General features: G+C 53.6%; 9 protein-coding genes; 3 read left to right on the forward strand and 6 right to left on the reverse strand.

Moving 5' to 3' along the window:
- Nucleotides 1-125: 125 nt before the first annotated feature.
- On the reverse strand, nt 126-595 carry RCC_10449 (probable 60S acidic ribosomal protein P1; the record flags this gene model as incomplete). XM_023775677.1 has 3 exons in its annotated part: nt 126-172; nt 231-450; nt 527-595. The coding sequence occupies 3 exons, from the start codon at nt 593-595 to the stop codon at nt 126-128; spliced, it is 336 nt and encodes a 111-aa protein (XP_023631445.1).
- Nucleotides 596-1726: 1131 nt separating this feature from the next.
- Nucleotides 1727-3216, forward strand: RCC_10450 (related to UPF0662 protein C30C2.08; the record flags this gene model as incomplete). XM_023775678.1 has 3 exons in its annotated part: nt 1727-2329; nt 2381-2601; nt 2661-3216. The coding sequence occupies 3 exons, from the start codon at nt 1727-1729 to the stop codon at nt 3214-3216; spliced, it is 1380 nt and encodes a 459-aa protein (XP_023631446.1).
- A 438-nt stretch (nt 3217-3654) lies between these two features.
- Nucleotides 3655-4586, reverse strand: RCC_10451 (uncharacterized protein; the record flags this gene model as incomplete). XM_023775679.1 has 3 exons in its annotated part: nt 3655-4137; nt 4191-4363; nt 4448-4586. 3 exons carry the CDS (start codon nt 4584-4586, stop codon nt 3655-3657), a joined length of 795 nt encoding a protein of 264 aa, XP_023631447.1.
- A 1350-nt stretch (nt 4587-5936) lies between these two features.
- RCC_10452 (related to histone deacetylase SIR2) lies at nt 5937-7524 on the forward strand (the record flags this gene model as incomplete). XM_023775680.1 has 4 exons in its annotated part: nt 5937-6027; nt 6088-6315; nt 6372-6679; nt 6736-7524. 4 exons carry the CDS (start codon nt 5937-5939, stop codon nt 7522-7524), a joined length of 1416 nt encoding a protein of 471 aa, XP_023631448.1.
- A 280-nt stretch (nt 7525-7804) lies between these two features.
- RCC_10453 (related to rRNA processing protein) lies at nt 7805-8938 on the reverse strand (the record flags this gene model as incomplete). XM_023775681.1 has 2 exons in its annotated part: nt 7805-8377; nt 8444-8938. The coding sequence occupies 2 exons, from the start codon at nt 8936-8938 to the stop codon at nt 7805-7807; spliced, it is 1068 nt and encodes a 355-aa protein (XP_023631449.1).
- A 779-nt stretch (nt 8939-9717) lies between these two features.
- RCC_10454 (related to ser/thr protein kinase IME2) lies at nt 9718-12128 on the reverse strand (the record flags this gene model as incomplete). XM_023775682.1 has 2 exons in its annotated part: nt 9718-11895; nt 11952-12128. 2 exons carry the CDS (start codon nt 12126-12128, stop codon nt 9718-9720), a joined length of 2355 nt encoding a protein of 784 aa, XP_023631450.1.
- A 3285-nt stretch (nt 12129-15413) lies between these two features.
- Nucleotides 15414-17261, reverse strand: RCC_10455 (related to Cytosolic Fe-S cluster assembly factor nar1; the record flags this gene model as incomplete). Its single annotated transcript, XM_023775683.1, has 1 exon — nt 15414-17261. The coding sequence occupies one exon, from the start codon at nt 17259-17261 to the stop codon at nt 15414-15416; it is 1848 nt and encodes a 615-aa protein (XP_023631451.1).
- A 352-nt stretch (nt 17262-17613) lies between these two features.
- Nucleotides 17614-17932, forward strand: RCC_10456 (related to DNA-directed RNA polymerase small Zn-binding chain; the record flags this gene model as incomplete). XM_023775684.1 has 2 exons in its annotated part: nt 17614-17846; nt 17908-17932. The coding sequence occupies 2 exons, from the start codon at nt 17614-17616 to the stop codon at nt 17930-17932; spliced, it is 258 nt and encodes an 85-aa protein (XP_023631452.1).
- Nucleotides 17933-18478: 546 nt separating this feature from the next.
- On the reverse strand, nt 18479-20655 carry RCC_10457 (related to serine/threonine-protein kinase cot-1; the record flags this gene model as incomplete). XM_023775685.1 has 5 exons in its annotated part: nt 18479-18776; nt 18828-19307; nt 19355-19611; nt 19676-19919; nt 19985-20655. 5 exons carry the CDS (start codon nt 20653-20655, stop codon nt 18479-18481), a joined length of 1950 nt encoding a protein of 649 aa, XP_023631453.1.
- Nucleotides 20656-21116: the final 461 nt, after the last annotated feature.

Consider the following 21116-nt stretch of genomic DNA (forward strand, 5'->3'; position numbering starts at 1 on the left):
GCCGTCGGCATGCTCCGAATTCATCTCCATCGGACCCGCCCTGTGATCATTGACCGCACTGTCTAAGCCTTCCTCCCACTGCTGCCAGTTTTGCCCTCGTATCACGTTGTGGAGATATGATGCGCTTAGTCGAAGAGACCGAAGCCCATGTCCTCGTCGGACTCCTCCTTCTCTGCAAGAAAAGGTGTCAGTGGCATGTACGCGCTGTCTGGGTATTGGGACCGACTTACCCTCCTCCTTGGCGGCCTCTGGGGCAGCCTCGGCGGCGGCGCCACCAGCAGCAGCAGCACCACCGGCAGCTGGGGCGGCGGCAGCACCACCTCCAGATCCGACGTTCAGGAGCAGCTCCTTGACATCCTTGCCCTCGAGGGCCTTGGCGAAGAGCGAAGTCCAGATGGGCTCAATGTCGGGGACCTTGGCGGCGGAGATGAGCGACTGGAGCTTGTCGGCCTGTAGGATTGAGATGTTAGAACACTGCTCTTGGTATGCGCGACCATGCGCAGTCTGAGGTGGGAGGGTTTCGTACGGTGATCTCGACACCGTCATCCGCGAGGATGAGGGCAGCGTAAGAGGTTGCGAGCTCGGCGTTGGACATTTTGACGGTTTTTGAGGGTTGTAGAGTGAGATGCCAATACGCTCGGGTCGTAGAGGTCTGTCGGGTATTAGTATGTGGGCGACTTTGCGGTGTCGAAGAGCGGCGATACCTTCTTCTCGATTGATGTGCGGTGATGTGAACTTTTCGTGGTTCGTAGTTTGACGCAGGTAGGTGCGTGCTTGGCACTCGCTATTAGATGACTAAGCCCGACTCTTTTTCGGGATTCTGGTTCCGAGCCCTATGTTTGCCTCGATTCTAGACAGAAAACCGGGGCGTGCCTACCTACCTACCTTACCACACACAAAAGGTACCTTATAGTGAGGGTGTGATGAGTGTGAGGTTGCCAATTGGAGTTCGGACGAAGTCAAACCTCGGAAGTCACACGTGAACTTTCAGAGGAGCGCCCGGGAAGGAGGCAGGACTGAGGTAAGCTGCCTGCACAATCTTTCTTGCGCACCTCTCCCTGGATCATTACCCACAGGTAGGTACCTTATTATGAGATGCTATTTTGTGTGTTTTGCAAGGCAGTTCCGATAGTTCGAGCTGATGAGAGAAGGCCTTCCGGGCTTCTATTCTGGAAGGTAACCTAACTGCTTTTTCGAGTTCCAAGTCAACGTGCAGTCACCCGGGACTGCGTCGAGCAGTGATTGCGGAGGACAGTGGACATGATCAGGCACGTCAGAACCTGACCAAATGCTACACAACGCAGCTCRGTGTTTGATGAAGGCGTCGGTATGCACCGGGATGTCATCACGCAGCTCCATCGTGACTGCCGAGCCGTGTACAAGGAAGACTTAGGTTGCTACCGAACGGAACCGCATTCACTTCAACGACTTGATGGACCTTCGAACTCTCTAGCAACAATCGAGGATCAATGCAAAGTCGATTTCGACGTCCAGCAAGCCGTGAATCGTGATCATCCCTGCAGAACACCAGGCGAGGTTGCAGGGCGAAGTTGCGGCAATTCGCTCTTCGTTCTTTGCGGGGAAGGGCATCTCATGTCATCAATAGATTGTGTCAATGCATTCGCCGCGCTCGTGACCACATGCGCAATTGTTGGATAAGCACTCTGGCTTCTTCATCCAGTACATCTCTTTTCCTACTGACAATCTCTGAAACACACGCCCAGCCATGACCGACTCTCCATTCCAGCGGATCCCGCTCGATCCCAAGGAGCAGCCCATTCTCGATCGCATCCTCGTCATTCGCGACCATCTCTCGCTTCTCAAGCAGGACCGCAGCACCTACGTGAAGAGTGCAGATGTGGTCAAGTACTACACGCAACTCGTGGAGCAAGTGGAGCAGCTGAACGAGATCCGTATCGACAAGCGCGATGAACAGAATCGGGTGGACACGGTCTTGGATGATTGCTTTCGGTTAATCTCTCTCTTCTTCCTGACAATCGGCCGCAATCGCGAGGCTCCCGCAATCTACACCTGCGTTTCCACCGTCAAGCGGTTATTAGACCATCTCAAAGAGGCTGCCTTCTACTTGCCTGCCGATCTCAGGAGCATCAGCGACCATCTCGACAAATGGCAGCAAACGATTGAGCGGAGCAGGAATGAGCATTCGGAGCATCTTCTTACCTTACTTGAGGCAAGAATCAACCTCTGCAAGGTTACTTTGAAAGAATTGAAGGCGCCACTGGCTCTTATGGACGAGAAGGATATGCGGACATACGAGAAACTTGTGTCGCTGCTACGGTCACTCTCAGCATGCAACGCACGGTCAAAGGTTGGTTGGCGAAGCGCTGTTACCAAGTATCGCTATTCTAACAAGTGGCAGTATCCCAAAGACGAGGTCAAAGATCTTTCGCAGCAGCTCTTTCAAATCCAGACTGAACTTCATGCGGAAGGCATATCACACGAAGGAAAGACTGCGGAAGAGGTGTATGCTGAACGGTTGGCAGCCATTAGCCTGTCCGAGGGTATTGAGAAAGACGGACCTACAGTAGTGAGATCACTGCTGGCTCGGTGCCTACTCTGGGTCGAAGTCATTGAGGCCAAGTGCGCTCACTCTCAGCCCCGCTCGCTGCTCAGCTTGTTGCTAACCAGTCATCTCACAGGCAAGGAAAAATTGACGAGCGCTTCAAGGACCAGTTCGACAAACTACTCAAAATCAGGAATGCGCTGGAGCACATGAATCTCACACAGGCATGGTCACTCCGCGAGACGGACTTGTACGATTACCAGCGACAACTTGACCGAGTCGATGAATCACGGGTGGAGGGTAACYTCATTGATGCCGAGGGCAAGCCCGCCGATCTCCACGCGCAAAGGACACTGCTTTACCTCCTCAGAAAGGGGTATGCCTTCATCTACCAGTACATCATTGCCTCGGAACCAGTGTCTGAGGCTTTGCTACCTATCTATAACCAGCTGCAGACGCTGAAGCGATGCTTGCTGGAAGTTCAGCGTTCCGGAGGTGTGGACAGCCCTCGAGAGTTGTACCCGTACAGCATGAAGTTGACCTCGATCGATAATATGAAGAAGGACGGCAAATTCATGGTTGGCGACGACATACCAGAAGGCCAAGGGAGTGTGTCGGCACTTTTATCCGAATGCTTTGACCTAGCGTATGAGCTTCGGAATGAAGCCGATGCCCGCCAGGAGCGCGAGTAAGGTAGGACGAAGTAGCAAACGGTCTCAGTTTGAAGCAGTGATGGCAGAACGACAGGCTGGGGTTACTGATTACAATGCGTGGCGTTCCGGTGTGGGCAACATGGGAACGGCTTCACTGAATGATGAGAATATACGGTTTTGATTTCGCCGATAGTGGACTCAGGAAACGAGATGTACTAGACTAAAGGGGGAAGGCAGACCTCGACCCGATTTCATATAGAATGGCAGCAGTGGATGCCGCGTAGCAAGTGGCAAGATTCACTAGCTATGTACTGCCGCAGCCAGAAACATTAGGCCACTGTTACTATTCGTATTCATTTCTCATCCAAGCATTGGGCTTCATTCAGCCTCTGCATCATTCCCAAGCCCCAAAGTCCCATGCATTTGATCATTCTTGGTCCCATCACTACAAATAATCTAGATGCTCGGAGAACCTGCTCAAGAATCGACTCTGATTTCTGGCGCCTGGGGGTGCTCTGGTTTTGCTGATACTGTAGGAGTTTGCTCCTTGATCTGCTCCAGATTCTGCTGCGGCTCGACTTGTTTCTCTGGCTTGGGTGTGCTTTCGCGCTTGGGAATGCTCCCAAGCTCAGCACCCTGGCCACTCTGACCTCGTTTCCTGCTGGTCAAATGGTGCCATGGCATGGCCTTGTCATTATTCAATGTAGGTCGGTTGACAGTATCCGAATGGTCTACGCTATCCACCATGCGCGCAAACAATCCTCGCTTCTTGGGAGCCTGGGGTTTGGGATCGTCAATGTTGACATCTTCGAATCGGTCCTCCTCTTGTGTCTGCGGTACCTGCAGTGGGCGCTGGTATGAATTGGAAGAGCGAGGCAGTGGTTGAAATGTTCGGCTGTCTAGAGATGCCCGTGGCCGGCCTTCGCTGGGTTGTATAACTGGCGATCTTGCTGAAATGTCCTGATAGGCGTTAACAGACAACCATTCTGCTGTGCGACTGCTGCACRACTTACGAATGATCTGCGATATGAGTCGAAGGATTCACGTGAGATACTAAATTGATCTCCCTCATTGAAAGCGCATCGGTGAATTGACGACGATGTGGTCGACCTTGAGGACGTCGTGCCCCAAAAGCTCTTCTTCTCCGTTGGCGAAGGGGGTAGATAAACTCCCGAGTCGTTTATCTCTGCATTTGCGAATGCGCAGTCAGCGCACGACCGCGATGAGCCATGGATGTGCCCATGCTGTCCATCCATCCATGCTCACTCACCACTCAGCTTGTATTCCACCGGATCCCGGCCGTTCGTCTCGTTGGGCTTGCTGCCATTCTTCTCGACACTCTCTTCATGCGCCGTTGTTGGTCGCACGTTCTCATCTTGCTTCCGAAACGGGTTGCGGATGATCGGCATGCTGACGGTATTTATATGTGTGGAGTAGTATTCGCTATCSCGCTGTTCCTGGCGCAGCTATAGCTGTCAATGTTGGACGTTAAGAGGCTTCTAAACAAGAATCTGTGGAACGGCACGGTGAAACACGAGGGCAGAGTATGTGAACCATGGATGCGAGACGCAGCAGGGAGACGCAGCAGGGTCGTCCTGTCGATTCGAGGTACCTTCCGGATAGGGCGGCGGCAAGCGACGACGAATGGCCGACGGCTCCGAGTTCGTTGACATCACCCCAGAAAAGACCAAGCCACTGCCGTAGATCAAACAGCATCCGCTCTCCAGTCCCCACACGGCCATGCATCCTGTATCTCTAGCGCATCGCTTGCATCAGATCGAAGCGGCCGTCTATGGTATGCAAAGTCTGACCTCGAATGCAAAGGGGCGATAAGAGAAACTCCACGACATGGTGAAGGAGTTTTAACTGCAACGCCCTTCTGATCATCATTTGACGAACTTCTCGACGCCGACCGAGCGAGAGTGGGTGAAGCTGATGCACTTCATTGCGGTATCCGCCCGAGTCGAGTTGGCAGTCGTCCGCGAGTCTGGCCTGAGAAAGTGGCTTGGCCCAAGTTGATATGGCTCACCGTCCGCAATGATATCCTGCGCATGCCACCACAGTTATGGGGCGAGAGCATTGGGTAATCCGATTGTCACATTACGCCGAGTACGTCGGATGGCAGAAAGAGTCGTAGGCCCTCAGCGGTTCCTACGAATGGGCGATTCCCATGACATATGGACTAAACCCGGCGAAGCGAGGCGTCGAATCGCGATATTGTGTCAAACAGGTGACACTCCATGCTTGCCTGAGCAAAGTTGAGTCTAGCAATGAGTACTTACGATGGGTACACGAGCCCGTAAACCTCAGCAGCGAGCGAAGGGTGTGAGACACACCACCAAGCGCCAAGTCAAAGACGGTTGGTCAGGTGAAGCAATACTCGGTGCGGGAGAGTCCATTTGGTTACAATTCGCGCGTGCAGTGGACTGATCACTCCATGCAAACCTGATTGAAAGCAAACTTAGTACGTGCGTGCAAGTGAATGATTAGACAGGACAGTACCTAGCAAATCAACGCCGGTAAATCCTCGGCATTGCCCCACCAAACTCTCCAAGAACGGCAACATTGAAGTTGAGTTAAACACCACCACCACCGCGGTCTCGAGACACAATTTCGTTGCATTGCTGACCATGTCCTCAGAGCCCGCGTCGCTGGAGCCCAGYGCGAAGAGAAAGCATGGAGTGATTGATCTGACTGAAGATGACACCAGCGCCGTCACTTTATCTTCCATGCCTGTCACATTGCCAACACTACCCAAAATGCCCACGAAGCCATCAGCCGAGGACGATGACAGCGAATCTTTCATCAATGACTACGCTGACTACTTCGAGATGGCTCCATATCAAAATGGTACAGCAACACAGATGAACAAACTTCCTCCTCAATATGCCTAGCTAACATGCGAGACAGATGGCGAGCTAGGCCTCAGCACAGCGGAGATCAAGGCACTGCGCGACCGGCTCATGGAAATGGGCCCAGTCAAGTTTCTGGAGGAAGTCGTCGAGAACGAGGGAGTGGACCCACGCCGTGTCGGCATCGTCTTCAATCTGGACCCCGACCTCGACATCGATGAGGCCGACTTTCTCAAATTGCTGGGATGCACGATCGCGCGCACATATTGGAAACGCAAGAAGCTTCGTAAGTCACGTAATGCGCGACTCGAAAGGCTCTACTGACCGCACGCTCATTCATAGCGGAATACAACACTATTGACGACGCTGCCAATCTGCTGAAATCATGCAAAAACATCCTCGTCATTACTGGCGCCGGGATCTCGACTTCACTTGGAATCCCAGACTTCAGATCCAAGGACAACGGCTTCTACACCAAGCTCGTGGCCATGGGCTACTTCGAACCAGAAGAAGTCTTTGACATTCACACCTTCGACGATGACCCTAGCGTATTCTACAACTTGGCTGGCGACATACTCCCAGACGAGAAACAGGGAATTTCCCCAACACACGCCTTCATCCGTCTTCTCCAGGACAAGGATCGCTTACAGGTACAGTTCTACTTCATCTTCCCGAATTTAGCAGGCCTGAACTGACAATCAAAAAGACGAATTACTCTCAGAACATCGACAACCTTGAGGCCTTGGCGGGCATCCATGACAATCGTCTCATACAATGCCATGGTAGTTTTGCGACCGCATCGTGCAGGCGGTGCAAAGTAAAGGTTCCGGGCAATGAGATCTTCGCCGAAATCCGCAACAAAGAAATCGCCAGATGTAAGCGCTGCATCGAGGAGATTAGCGAGACAGCCAGCGTGTCCAAGCGACCACAGAAACGCAGCAAACTCAACGACTCAGACGACTCGGGCGAAGACGACGACATCCCACAACCAGGTGTGATGAAACCAGACATCACATTCTTTGGAGAACAGCTCCCAAACAACTTCTTCGATCGCTTTACGGACCGCGACGCGCAAGCAGCAGATCTTGTAATTGTGATCGGTACGTCCCTCAAGGTGGCACCCGTGAGCGAGATGCCAAACTACCTCCCACATGTTATCCCGCACATCTACATTTCGAGGGAGGCCATTACACACGTCGAGTTCGACATTCAGCTTCTCGGCGATTGTGACGATGTTGTGTTCGAGTTGTGCCGACGGGCAGGCTGGAGCTTGAAGCACGACATGATTCCACGGGGCTTCAGGACCAATGTAATGCCCGTTGAGGGCCACGGCCATCATTGGAGAGTGACACCCGCGGTGAAAGAGATTGAGGACTCGCAGGACTTTGACGAGCAGGCTACCCCTGAGCTTGTCCGTCGTCCTTCAACGAGCGGAGCCGAAAACCACACTTCTTCGGCGCCACATCTGAACGCGATGTTCAAGACCACTCTTTGAAGTGATTTGATCGATTTTAGGAGCGAGGCGTTTGCGGACAGGAGGTGTCGACTTGAAAGGCATGGTTATGAAGCATTGATGAGATATGTGCATTCGGTCGCATCTGCGAAGGCGTAAAGGCATTCACAGAGTTGCAAAGCAGACGTCCTCTGCAGATATGACGGCAATCGAAACAGCGGCTCGTTCATGGAATTTTTGCAATTGCGAATATGTAGAGGCCTTTCCAAGCTTTGATATTCCACTCTTGCGTGCCATCATCCCATGGAAGCATAGCAAGGCCTCAGACGTCCACGCTCTGAAGTCCTTCCATGACCTCGCTACCCACGCCGTCTGTGGCTACCACAGCCTTGATGATCTGTGAAATCTGCGTTCTTCCCATGCCGCCGCGTGGAGGGCGCCACACGGTCATTCCTGCGTCCTTCTCTCTCAACTCCAGCACATCTGCAGCAGAGAGTCCAGTGGTTGAGGTTGAGTTGTTTGGCACGCCAGCCGCCGTGAGTCGAGAAGGTGGGTCGACAGTGCGGAGTGCGACCATCCTCAAACTGCCCGACTTGTCTTGCGCTGCCGAAATCGCCACCACGGCATCCGCAACCGCAAGCTCCTCCTGGCTCGGATCAAATATGATGTTTGAACCCACCGTCATGACAAGTAGTGTAACGGGCGGCTTCGTCGTTGCCACTCCCTTGGCGTCCCGTGGGAACAGATGTGTGGACGCTTCCCAATCGTCATTGAACAGCGGATCCTCATCCTTCTCTGAGATCAACGCCGGCATGCGGGTTGCGAGTAGTGCCAGATGAGTGGTCAAGGAGAGTAATGGCAGAGGATATGAGAGAGGTTGAGAGAGGAGGAGAATCTGCACAGCTTACCGTATCAGCAATCATCGCCCCAGTTCCTTCGCGCCGGGGGCATTTCCACGTACGTCAACATACAGACGCCAGTGGAATCGACTGTTGATCCACAGGCGATCCTTGAGCTCGCCGTCCGCCAAGAGGGCCTCGGTGAGCATGGCTGACAGAAACACTGGCAATGCATCATCGTCGCGTATGCCGGGGATCTCAATGGCAATTTCTAGCCACGAGTGTTCACCCTGTCCTTGGCTGGCATTGTTCCCATCGTCTGCATTTGTATCTCCCATGTCGACATCGATGCCCTCGTCTGCGCCCTCTCCAGCGACGCCTCTCCGAGTCCGGCTCTTTTCGACTTCCGCTTTTACTCCCACAATCGCTTCAGTGCCATCRGCGAAACATATCCGTGCACTACCGTTGGCAGAAGGTAGAATGTCCGTCTCTGCGACCAATGGGCGAAATTGCGTTGGCTCGCGGCCATCCGGTCTGATGGGAGGATCTTGAGCAAGCGAATTGTGAAGATAGGACAGCTCCGCAGGCGAGAGCGGAATGTTGGTGTAAGGAGCCATGAGAAAGTCTTTGTTTCTTCACTCCATCACTGGCAGGAGGATCGAGTCAAGTTCGGTGTCGGCGGTAGTGTTGGACGGGAAATGGCGATGGCGACGCGTGCTCTAGCCTTCCAGGTGACGTGAGGTTGTGTCAAAATTTCACTCGAGAGGAACCGCGAGACGCTGGCAGACAAGGCACAGAAACGAGCAAACACAGGAATGACAATTCACCATGAACAAACAAACATTCGAGAGACTGGAGCGTGTTTCTCAGTAATTAATATTTCGTGCTGCACACAGTGCAGCGAGTCTAGACGTAGCACGCCCAAATCTCCCAAGTCAAAAACCACCGCTGTAAACGCGCTCTTGGGGGTATCCAGCAATCTGCTTCGACATCTGCCAGCAAAGAGCAGTGTCTCGAACGGTAATACATAAACACAACGCTTCATCTCCACCTTTTCCTCTTGCCCCGCCCTGTACACACGTTTCCTCCCGGTGGCGCCCTCAGAGCCAGCCCTAAAAAGAATATATGAATAACGAAAATGGCAAAAAGCCTGAGTGGTTCCATCCAGAAGACCTGGATCCAGTAAATGATTTCAAAACGAGCGCTAAATCGGCACTTTCTAGAGCGAGTGATGCTGGTATTCGCCGTTGCCGCCAAACTCCAGGAGGATGCTGATGATAGTATTGACTTCCGAGCGCCAGAACAATGCAAGAACAAATGAAATGATTACGATGACAACACATGCAAACTCAAGCGTGGTGAGTCTCGTTATTCAGCATGGACCGTTCGTAAACGCCTACTGGTAAGCGCGTTGCGTGGCGAAGATGCTTGCCGCAGCTGCAGCTGCCCAATCATTCTCGTCATATGGTGGAGTGGGCCATTGAGGGTCCAACCCGTTCTTCTGTTGTGGGCGAGGTGGTGGGATGTCCATGGCCTGCGTCTGGGCGTACTCTTCCGGAGCCAGGTCGACATTCATGTGGTCTTTGGAGTGTGACGGCGTAAGATATGGCACGGAGTAGGTGGGCTCCGAGGTCACATGTGGAATGGGTGGACGCGCTTGCTGGTGGCTATGAATGTCGAGTTGTTGAGCAGCCACATGCGCCGAGGTGATCACCTCGTCCAAGAGCTCGTCTTCCTCACAAGGAGTCTCATACCTGCTGTTGGGTGCAGGTCGGAGGGACCTTCTTGCTCGGTTTGTGCCAGAAACTTTGTCGTCAACACTCTGTGGTAGTGAGTGATGGCGCTTCAGAGTCGGRTTGCTCGAGATGCGGGTCGGAACTTTTGGCTGATTGTTGCCCGCATGAGCAGCGGCGTCCAGACTGTATCGAACGCTTTGTAGAGCTCGATCTAGTTCAGCAAAATTGGGATCTGTGGAAGGGTCTGCGGCAGAAGGAGCTATAGGCTGCGCTTCCTGTGTAGACTGCCGATTCGCTGCCCATGGAGCGCATCCGGCATTGGCCTCGATATCTTCCATGCTTGGCGACATGGGGCCCGGGGTACGTCCAGACAACCTGCGAGCTCGCTTTCGCAAGTGCGAGAAGAAGCTCTCCSTCTGACTGCTAGTTGGAGATTTGAGTTCGTTCGCACCAGTGAGAGCACGCTCGGCCTCCAGGCGATGAAGCTCGGCATAATGGTTGCCCTGTGAGTTGACAGACAGCTGGCGTCCAATCTTCTTGCTCGCATTCTTCTCGTCCGCGGGCACGGCTCGCCTAGCATTTGCCTGGGCTGTAGAGGAATCGGGCAGTGGCGAGATTGGCCGAATGGAAGGAAGGATGGGCATTGGAGCAGCTGTGCCAACCCCATTTGCCCATGTTGCCCGCTTCGCTGCGGCAGGTTTTACCTTGGTAGACGCCACGGAGGCTTCAGATGTGTTGGGAAGTCGTGGTGATGCAAGCCCCGAGCCCTGCACATGTTCCGGCACAGGTGGAGGTACATTTTCCCGACCACCACCACCGCCAAGCGACTTGCGGAACCAAGATGCCGTCTTCGTTGTCAATTCGGTGTCGGAGTTGCCATTTAGCGCAGAAGAGGACTTCCGTCCCAGCACCCTCGTGCTGCTCTTTGGTCGCAAAGGATCAACCGCATCCTRGAAGTATTCATGCTCTAGAGCTTGCCTAGACGTCGGTCGTACCTTGGGGTCCCACATAAGACACCAGGTGACGAAGTGGGTCAGGCTTGCTGGCCATTGTGGTGCCGGAAGCACGGTCTCCAGAGAATGTGGTGCCATCTTCGGGAATGAGAAGCCTAGCTTCTGTGCGAGCTTGATGCCGTCCTTCCACTCACCACCGCCGACCTTGTTGCCGTGCTTGCTGACCCAGCTGCCCGGACTGCCCATGATCTCACAAACTCTCCACACCTGGTCAACCTCATTGCCTCCCGGGAAGAGAGGCTTCAGCGTGGCGATTTCCACAGCCATTGCACCGATAGCCCAGATGTCGACAGGTGCAGAGTACTCGCCCGCTCGCAGGAGCACCTCGGGCGCGCGATACCATCTTGTTGACACGTAAGTCGTATACGGTACCCGTGAGTGTGTTTCCCTGGCCAGTCCAAAGTCTGCGATCTTGATCGAATATGCTGGAGGCGTTGAAGGCGGTGTGACGAGTGCAGAGTATCGTCGGAACGTGTTGCCTGTGTCGGGGGCGGAAGTGGAGACCAGAATATTCTCCGGTTTGATGTCGCGGTGAAAGAAGTGGTGGTCGTGAATGTGCTCCAAGCCTTCGAGGATTTGGAATAGAATGCTCTTCACACTGCCGCTGTCTAGCGGCTTGTGATCTCTGGCTTTCATCAATTGGTAGAGGTTACCGTCCATGTACTCCATTGCAATGTGGAGCTTTTTGCTGAGCGGGTCGAGGAAAATGTCGTATGCTGGAACAAGGTGGGGGTGGTTTGGGAGGGACTTCAAGAAGATGACTTCTCGAAGTTCSATGCACTGTGTGAAGTTCTCAAAAGTCTTCTTCATGGTTTTGATAGCCACCTATTGGAAGCATGTTAGGTCGGTTCCGTCTAGGGTTTGTCGGGTGTAATACACACCAATGTGTTGCGTCGAACGAGATGTGCGCCCGCGCCTCTCGTTCTGCCCAACGTGACGCTGCCGAAGCTGCCATCGCCAATGTCTTTGATGATCTCGAACTTGTCCTCTAGGCACACGGCAGATTGAGAACTGCTCGACCAGCCGCGGTATGACATGTTTTCATACGCGACGGTCATGATAGACTTGAGGGCTTCAATGGTGAAGCGAGTGCTCTGCGTCCGGTGACCCTATCGTGGCATAGAGATTTCAGATTGATGTTCGTGACTGTGGCAGCGTTAGTGCCGTCAGGGTCAAAGATGGAGGTTGGGCACGCGCACGTCAAGGAGGTTGAAACGCGTACGTTTATGAGCGTTGTGGTTCGGTCGTGGGGCCGTCAAGGCCAGGGCTGGAGGATTGTGTAGTATTAAGGTCGAGAAAGTCGACCGTAGAGCGTGATGATTAAGGATAGAGATAGAGATGCGAAACGGTTAGGAAGTTCAAGGGCCGGGTAAGAGATGCAAAGGAGTGTAAACGGCGATGGCCTGGAGAGTTGGTGTTGATGATGTGGTCCAACAAGCTCGAGAGAAGGGAGTCCAGTTTGACGGTTGGCGGAAGGGTACCCGAAAGGATGGTCTCCGTTAGCAGTCGATCAAAAGGACCAGTGCCGAGATAGCGCGGGTCGTGGCTTGACTTGTCGGGCTTTAGTGGGCCCCTCGAGAGCGATGAGACAGGTCAATGCTTTGGCGGTCAAAAGGGTCTCAAAAGGAGGCTCGCTACCGTATCCGGAAGGCAGGTTGTTTAACAACGGTCCGGGGCGCTGCGTCGCGGACTCGCGGTAACAAAACACGGCGAAATCCTGTGCGATTCTCACGATCTCGAGGCTGGTCTTTTTAGGTGTGCGGAAGGCGCGACAACCTGCGGGGAGATTGTCGAGGGATGCCGGCAGGGCTGGCGAAAGCGTCTCGTCTTGCGCAAATGAAGGCGGGAAATATTGCGGGAAGGTGTAGAGTGAGACGTAGATCCCAGGCCAGAAACCATGAACAATTGTGCCGACTTCAGCAAGGCGAAAACGAGCACAGGCAGGCCGGAGACGAGCCTGAACTGTGTGTGAAAGTAACAACCGCCAGCGCAGCGAATGTGCAGGCTGTCTGGTCTGGTCGCAAGGAACAACAGCCGTGCGTGAGCCGTGGCCTCTCTCAGAGACTCGGAGCCTGTGGTGAGTGGCACTAATGCCCAGTCGGTGACGTGTAAAAGGTCGCCAGATGCTCCCATTCGCTCAGACACGTTCACGAAAGCAGAGATCGAACGCGCGAGTCGTTGTCGCTGGTTGTGACTGTGACGGGGACAGACGTGATGGGCACCCGATACGCGTTTGCAGAGCCTAAAATTGAGTGAGCGACAGGCTTCTCGTCAAGCATGCAGCACCGCGCAGCGAAGTGCAAGCCGAATGTTCTTTGGTGATTCGACGCGAACTTGGCAAAAGGCACCGTCGGACAGGCAGACTTTTCCTCACCGGGCAATCTTGGGAAGGCGCGATGCTGGTGACCCTGGCACCGCCCCTGCTCGCGCTGACGAGACGAGACGATGTTCGACAGTCCCATCTTCGATTGCTCGTCGGCTCCCAGCCCAGGGGACCAGGCTGGATCACATTTCCACTCTGTCGGTATTATCAAGGGCGCCGGCGCTGACTGTAGGAGGCAGCTGAGACTGCGGAACTTCGACTCCGGCGTCTCCTCTGCGCATGCCAGCGCGCCTTGGTCCAGATCTAGAGGATCATCCAGATCATCCAACTGCGTTGCTTCTCTCGATCACAATCATCCGTGCCGAAGGTTTCACGCCGACAATGCCGACTCCTGCTGGCCGGTGGACCGTTCATCTGCCTCTGACGGCGTGCCTGCAGCTCACGCGCTAATCATGCACCTCCCCCTGAGCCACGAAGTTAATTCGTCCAAAAGTCGCCGGAGACGGCACGAGCAAGACCCACGTTCACCACGTTATTCCGCAGCCCACCCGAATCGGCCTCGAAAACAAGGATCCGTGCTTGATTGATGCGGCACTGCCACCACAACAATGGAGATTTTACCTGTCAWGTCGTGAAATCATCAACAGCATCGGTCTCGCATGACTGTTGCTGCAGACGCACATGGCCTTTGCACWTCCATGTTGACTGTGTGCGGCCTTTGTTCTCARGAGTCCAGCCACATGGCAAGTCAGGTCCCAGCTTTCTCGCTTGCCGAATGCCTGCTGATTGAAATCTTTCGATGCTGGCAAGATGCATGGCGAGTCACGGTGTTGCCTTCACAGTGGCTCGTCAGACGTCTGATCAGATTCCAGGCTCATAATCGCCGAGTTTTGACGACGACCTTGGTGCACGATTGCGCTTCGCAAGCGGTAAACCGCTCAGGGAGTTAGACCCGGTGGTCCGGGCTGGTGCGACTCACATCGTGCAGATTGTGGTATCTTCTGCAGAAATGTGATGCGCGTGTGATTCATGTCTCGGGGATGAAGCCACGAAAAAGCACGACAACCACAAGCACGTCATTATTCTACGCATCCGCCGCTGCCATGCACCATGTGCAGGTCATGGCCGTTAATGAGATGCGGAGATGCCCTCACATACCAACCACAATATCAGTGCCAGGATGAGGCTGAGCGACCGACAGTAAGCGACTTCATTACGGTCCACGGAACCTCTTTCTCTCCATTTGCCCCCCTCTCGCACAAGCATGATCGTCCCTAGCACAAATATCCGGAGCCGCAAGACCACCATGCGACACCAAGGAATTGTTGTAAATACATTTCTCGGCCTCAATGCTGAGCCTAAGTTAGTAGGCTAGGTATTAGCTGAAAATGAGCAGCCATCGCCTGGACTAGAACCTGATGAACAGATGGAACACGCTCCTCAATCAAACAACTCACCAATCTCAATGCCATGGTAAAATCGAGCATTCCCGCACAGGTCTCGAAGTGCCTCGTCGATTCGGCAACGCAATTAATGAGACCTCGAGCCTCGACTTTCGAGTGCCCCAAGCGAAAGGCTCCATACACATGAAACTCCAGTCGACACTTTCGATATAGGACCGTTTCGGTCAAGTTTATATTAGGCAGGCAAGATGCCGGCAGAGACCATCCGMTGCCACCCGCATCCTCTTCAAGAACCTGCCTGTGACGCGTCCATGACCGGAAAGCTCCATGATGTACATGTAGTGCATACCATGACGGAGTAATCTCATGAACCAATGCRTCGGTAATGCATCCAAATTGCATCGAATAGATCACGCTCAGTGTAAACATCAAGCCAGCGCAACMCCTGTTGTAACGCCAAGCAGATTTGAGTGGGAGTTCTTTCAAGCAAGAGTCAAACATCTCATGCATGCAGTTACTCTTTATTACGACTTTGTTCGACGAAGAGGTGTCAAAGGTATTTTTCATGGCGGGTCTCGAAATCAAGACCGTTACCTGTTCATTGGCAAGCTGCTTATTCACCAACCCCCTCCAGCAGCATGAGCAAGTGCATTGACACGATCAGCATCACCTCCAGGCTTGTCCTTCCCAACATCACTCTGTACAACGCGATAGGTCGTCTGCAGAAGTGTCTCCAGACCTACGCCTGTGATCTCCGCCCAGTGATCGAGCACTTGCTTCACATACCGTCGATCAATCCCATCCACCACATCTTTCCCCGCATCTTCCGTTCCGGACATCACAGAATCTCTCGCTGGCGACGATCGTTCGCGGTCCATATCGCCATCAGAGTCTGTCAAGTCGTCCGACTCAGCACTCCAATAAGCCTCGTCAACTTTAGCCAACCACTCCTTCTGCGCAGGAAGCACGGCCTGCTCCTCGCTCCCGTTCTCAATACCTGTGCCTCCAATCTGTCTCAACGTTGCCACATCTCCGACTTTGATCTGTCCGCCACCGTTTGTGCAGCCTCCTGGGCAGGCCATGACCTCCACGTATGCATAGTCATTATCGGTTCCTCCAGCACTTGCGCCATTCGGTCGCCGAGCGACACCGGTCTTCCTTCCAGTTGCGCCTGGCATACGSCTTACCTTGGGTGGCTTGAGACGACGCACCAGATTTTGTATGTTGCGGAAGCCATAATAGCGAGCAGCCTTGAAGACATTTTGGCCGTGCGCGTCCACAATACTGTACTCTGCAACGTCGCTGTTACGGCCCCGCTGAGCCTTAATTTCAGAGCCAGGWTAGTGAGCCTGCTTCGTCTTGAGGATATGATGGAGGTATCCACCACTCGTACCAATAGCAGCCGTTTCTTCTCGTTTGCGCTTAAGGTGTCGCGAGTTGCTGAAGAGATATTGGCTAATTATGCTGTCTGGTAGTGTTGGCATGAGGTCTCTCGATACTGGAGTTTTAGGAAGACTAGGAAAGCTGATGTTTCTGCTCTCAGCGAGCATTAATAGCTCGCGCGCTGTGATMACACAGTCAACGTCTCTTACTGCCTCGCCTTCCTGTCCATGCCAGGAGTGAGAGGTCAATTCGCCTCGCGAGGCCTCCAGTTTCTTGTCAAAGCAAGGCATCACCGCCAGGTGCCATACATTCTGTGGCAAAACTCCAAGCTGCTTGGCCAGCACAGACTTGAGTAGGACGCCGGACAATGCTTGCGGGGACTTGAGCTTGCTCAGATGTGGCAATATGTGTGGATGGGTTTTCTCGGCGTAACATATCCATCCTGGACATGCTGAAGTGATTATGGGCTTCTTCTGTCCTTCTGCGAGTGATGAGAGCGATTGCTCGACCTCGTCTGCCGCAGCCACAAGGCTGGCCTCACGCATGGCACTTGTGTCCACAACCCAGGCGAATCCAGATTTGTTCTTTCCACCGCTTCGAAGTCCATGTTGTCCACTCAGTAGCTGATTGACCATGTAGCCTGCCTCCTTCTCCGTGACATTGTATGTTGCAGCAAGGCTGGCTCTGGCCTGCGGTGATACGCTTGCAACGAATATCTTTGCCTGTTCGCCGCTCGTCTCCAGTGTTCCTCCTTCTGATTGAGCTTCCGCACTGGCGATATTCAACTCTTGAAAGCGATCAAGCGTGTCTAGCACCTCGCCATGGCTCTGTAGGCTGACCAGCACGGCCTCTGCACTCGTGACGCATCCAGAGCACGCCAGACAATCTGTCAATGAGATCTGTGCAGGTGGCGCAATAGTGCCTGCATTGACCTTGTCCTCGGTGGTAACTTCGTATCCGTTTGCACTCGTGATTGATTCCTCTGCGGGTTGTTGTTGGGGCAGAGTCTCCACTGGCTTGATGCAACTGACGCCAGGGTTGATGAAATCATTTAGGTCGTCGGCCGAGAGAATGGCAGACATGACAGCGAGCCTCGACTGGGACACATGTACAATAATCGCAATCCAAACGAAATTCTGAGCGGGCGAGGTTGCTTCTCAAGGCAAGAGGAGAGAAGGCGTGTTCTACAGATTGAAATGTTGGTAATCGTAATCGTCTGCCCGATAAAAGGCTGCGATATCGGCCCGCATCATGGATTGTGAAAGCGAGGCTTGGAAGCCTCGCTTCCCGAGTCCTTCACCACCTGCACCTCAGTCGCTGACACAGCAAACCACTAAGTTACTCTTTGCGCCAACTTGAATATCAATCAGACCGACTACGACAGACATCCAGATACGGGCCCATATCCTTCTTCGTCGACCTCAACACACCATCATGTCGCGCGAAGCCTACGAACCACCAACCGTCACTGTCGGCGCCGGCTCCCTCTCCCAGGGCCAGCCAACCGGCAGCTTTGCCATCACCGGCGCGRGCAGCTTCGAGGACTCTTCCAAGCCCGTGAACTACCTTTGCGGCGACTGCGATACCAAGGTCTCGCTCAAGAAGGGCGATCCCATCCGCTGCAAGGAGTGTGGATACCGCGTGCTGTACAAGGAGCGAACCAACAGGTATGCGCTGCCACAAAAAGAGGGATATTTGCGGCGGAAGGGTCAATTAACATAAGTATAGGATGATTCAATTCGAGGCGCGATGAACATTGGAGGAATGGCAATTCAAATGAGAAAAGACGAAGACGAAGGCCAGGCGTGCACAGCCATTCTTCCGCATGAAATGACTACGTATCGACCAACGAATGTGGCGCGACGTGAGCTTTGAATTCAATGCATCAGCAAGGCATATGGGACTGATTGAGTTCGAAGTGAGCAGCGAGAGCCTTGAATTTGGAACATGAACATGCTTGCGATGGAGAGTTACGAAATTTCCCACCAGCAAAGCTGTACGCCGCCAGCTTGCGCCCCAAAATTTTTTGGCGGAGGAGCGACTGCAAGCATATAGCAGGCAGCAAAACAGATCGATAACCATCTGGGGAGTTTCCCCCCAAGCGCATCCAGCGCCACCAATTTCCTCCTCCGGATATTTGCTTCAGTCCCACATGATTACCATGCGCGCTCTCCTTCTCGGTCGTGCCTGTCATCGTTACACATGCTTCCATTAAGAATGCTCCGGCTCGGTCAAAGGGAAATGCTCCTGTGATGCAACGCGAAAAATGCCACGCCTGCGAATATTGTCGAAAAACCATCTAGCTTCCTCGGAACGCATCGAAACGCTTGTAAGTGTACCCAATGAAAGGCAGACTCAAAGTTGAATCGTCTGTACCCATTGCATCCGTCTGTGCACGCAGCTGCGCCGAGTTGTCGACCTGGGGAATTTCGTCAATTGGGAAGTATTGGGTATCGACGTTGCTCTGCAGCTTGGGCTCGAATGGAGCACGGATCTTGCGCAGACCATCCCAGTTCACACCGTGGAAGAATGGGTGGTTTTTGAGCTCTTGCGCACCTCCAACACGACCTAAACGGTTTGCGGAGTCGCAAATGAGACTACGCCATGGTCAGCCACAATCAATCTTTCTCGCATATTTTATAACGTACCTTCTGACGAAGTGCTCGGCCTCAGGGCCCAGTTGCTGGTCTGCCGGGAAGCTCAAGTGCCTGGGCCAATCAACAATCTTGCGGTAAGTGTCGTGTGGCTCCTCGGCACAGAACGGCGGCCATCCGATCAAGCACTCGAACATGATGGTGCCGACGCTCCACCAGTCRCATCCGAAGTCGTATCCCTTGCCACTGAAGATCTCAGGTGCGATGTAATCGGGCGTGCCAACGGTGGAGTATGCCAACTGTCGCCGAGACTTTCGCCATGTGTTGACTTGGGCACGGTTCGAGACAGTGAGCTGAATCTGGTCGAGCGATACGCTGTTGCGGTTCTGTGCCAATGACTTGGGCTTCGTTTGGGACATCAGCTGCTGGTAGTAAGAGGCCGAGTGCTCCTTGGAAAAGCCGGTGGAAAGACCGAAATCGGTCAGCTTGATGTGGCCTCCACGGTCCAAGAGAATGTTGTCCGGTTTGATGTCACTTATGAGATGTTAGCGAATGAAGGCAGCGTCGGAATCCGCACATACCGATGTATGAATCCCAACTTGTGGACAGCTTCAATTGCTAGGGTTATTTCCGCCATGTAGAACCTCGTGATATCTTCGGAGAAGATTTCATACTTGATCAACATAGTCATCAAGTCACCACCAGGCAGAAACTCCATGAGCATGTACAAGAAAGTGTTGTCCTGGAAAGACGTGTGTAGCTTGACAAGCCAAGGGCTGTCGGCGTTGGCCAAGATGTCACGCTCGGCGCGAACGTGGGCAAGTTGATCCTTTTTGTGCTGCAAAAGAGTTAGCCAGACCTGCCATGTCGCCGAAGCAGAGCGAGAGCATCAAAACACCTACCATTTCCTGCTTGATGAGTGACTTGAGTGCGTATATTTTTCCGTCATTCTTCCTCTGGACGAGTCGGACCTCACCAAAGGCACCCTTGCCAATGATCTTGAGGGTGTTGTAGTTCTGGGGTCTCTCATGGGTTCGCAAGAATCGCAGAAAGTTGGCCTCGGACCGACGCATGCTGTTGGTTTTGCTCTCCTTGCGTGTTGCTGACAGAGCAGGGTCATTCATGATGGCTTCAAGCTCTTTGCACCTATAAGCAATGAGGTCAGTCTGGAAACATCCTCAGCGAAAGCCGGCTGCACTTGATTGACGCACCTTTCGTTCCTGGCACGAGCTCGCTCGACATTTTCCTTGAAGAACTCCTGGGTGAGCATCTTCTGCAGCTTGACCCGGTCCGCCACCGTGCTCGAATACTTTTCCGCGTTCTTGGCAGGCGGCTCCTCTTCGTAGATGTTAGACGATTGTGGCATTGCTGGCACGGGTGTGTTGAGGTAGCTGTTGTTGTTGTATTGCGCCTGGCCAGTGGCACCAGCCGTGCGAGGCCGCCCAGCGGTCGCCGGCGATGGCTGTCTGCCGTATGGACTCCCTGAGCGAGGTGTGTTACCGCCCAAGTTCTGATGCTGGAACTGGTGAGCAAGTCCGTTGGTGACATCGCTGTGACCCGCCGGTGAGCGGTAGCCGCCAGGGGTTCCTGGGTTGCTGTACTGCTGCTGAGGGTAGGCGTTTGCGTTTGGGGTGTTGTAAAAGTACCCTTGGTTGTTTATCCCACTCGTCTGCTGAGTTCCCCAAACTTCTTGCTGCCCCGCGGCATTCGGAAACGGCTGCGGAAACGTGGATGGCGTGGTAGGGAATTGTCGACCCGACTCGGCGGCAAAGTTGGCTCCATTGTTGTAGCCAAAGTTCAGCTGGAGGCGATTCGGATTGCGGCTGTCTTGCTGCTGCTGCTGCTGCTGCTGATCTTGTCGTTGCTGCGGCTGGTACGCCATCTGATGAAAAGTTGCGTTCAGTGAAGTGTTGATGGCAACGTGAAGCGATGCAATGTACCTTGGGAAGACCTGGCCCTGAAGTACAGGTGGAAGGGCAGAAGAAAGGTACGGACGATGTTGCTCTCCTTGGCAGAGCGGTGGGGGATGCAACAGAGTTTCAGGATGTTCAGGACAGTCTATTGACTTTTCAACGCGCCAACATCTCCAGTAGTTCGACTGGCTCGATTCGCCTGAATGAGATTCCCGGGCGGACAGGCGATGATGTCGAGCGTGATCACGACGTCGTTGACGGTCCTGGAACTTGAAGACAAGAAGGGGAAGCAGGGGTCCGTCCGTCTAGTCGGAAACAACTGAAGGTCACTACTGGTGGCACTTACCTTTCTCGTTGGACTTGCTTATTTGCATGACTTGCCTGAAAGCTTCTGGGATTCTTCCATCAAAATGTTCATCTATCTAAGTAG

This window comes from Ramularia collo-cygni (assembly GCF_900074925.1).
Source record: "Ramularia collo-cygni strain URUG2 genome assembly, contig: RCC_scaffold22, whole genome shotgun sequence".
Taxonomy (NCBI): Eukaryota; Fungi; Ascomycota; class Dothideomycetes; order Mycosphaerellales; family Mycosphaerellaceae; genus Ramularia; species Ramularia collo-cygni.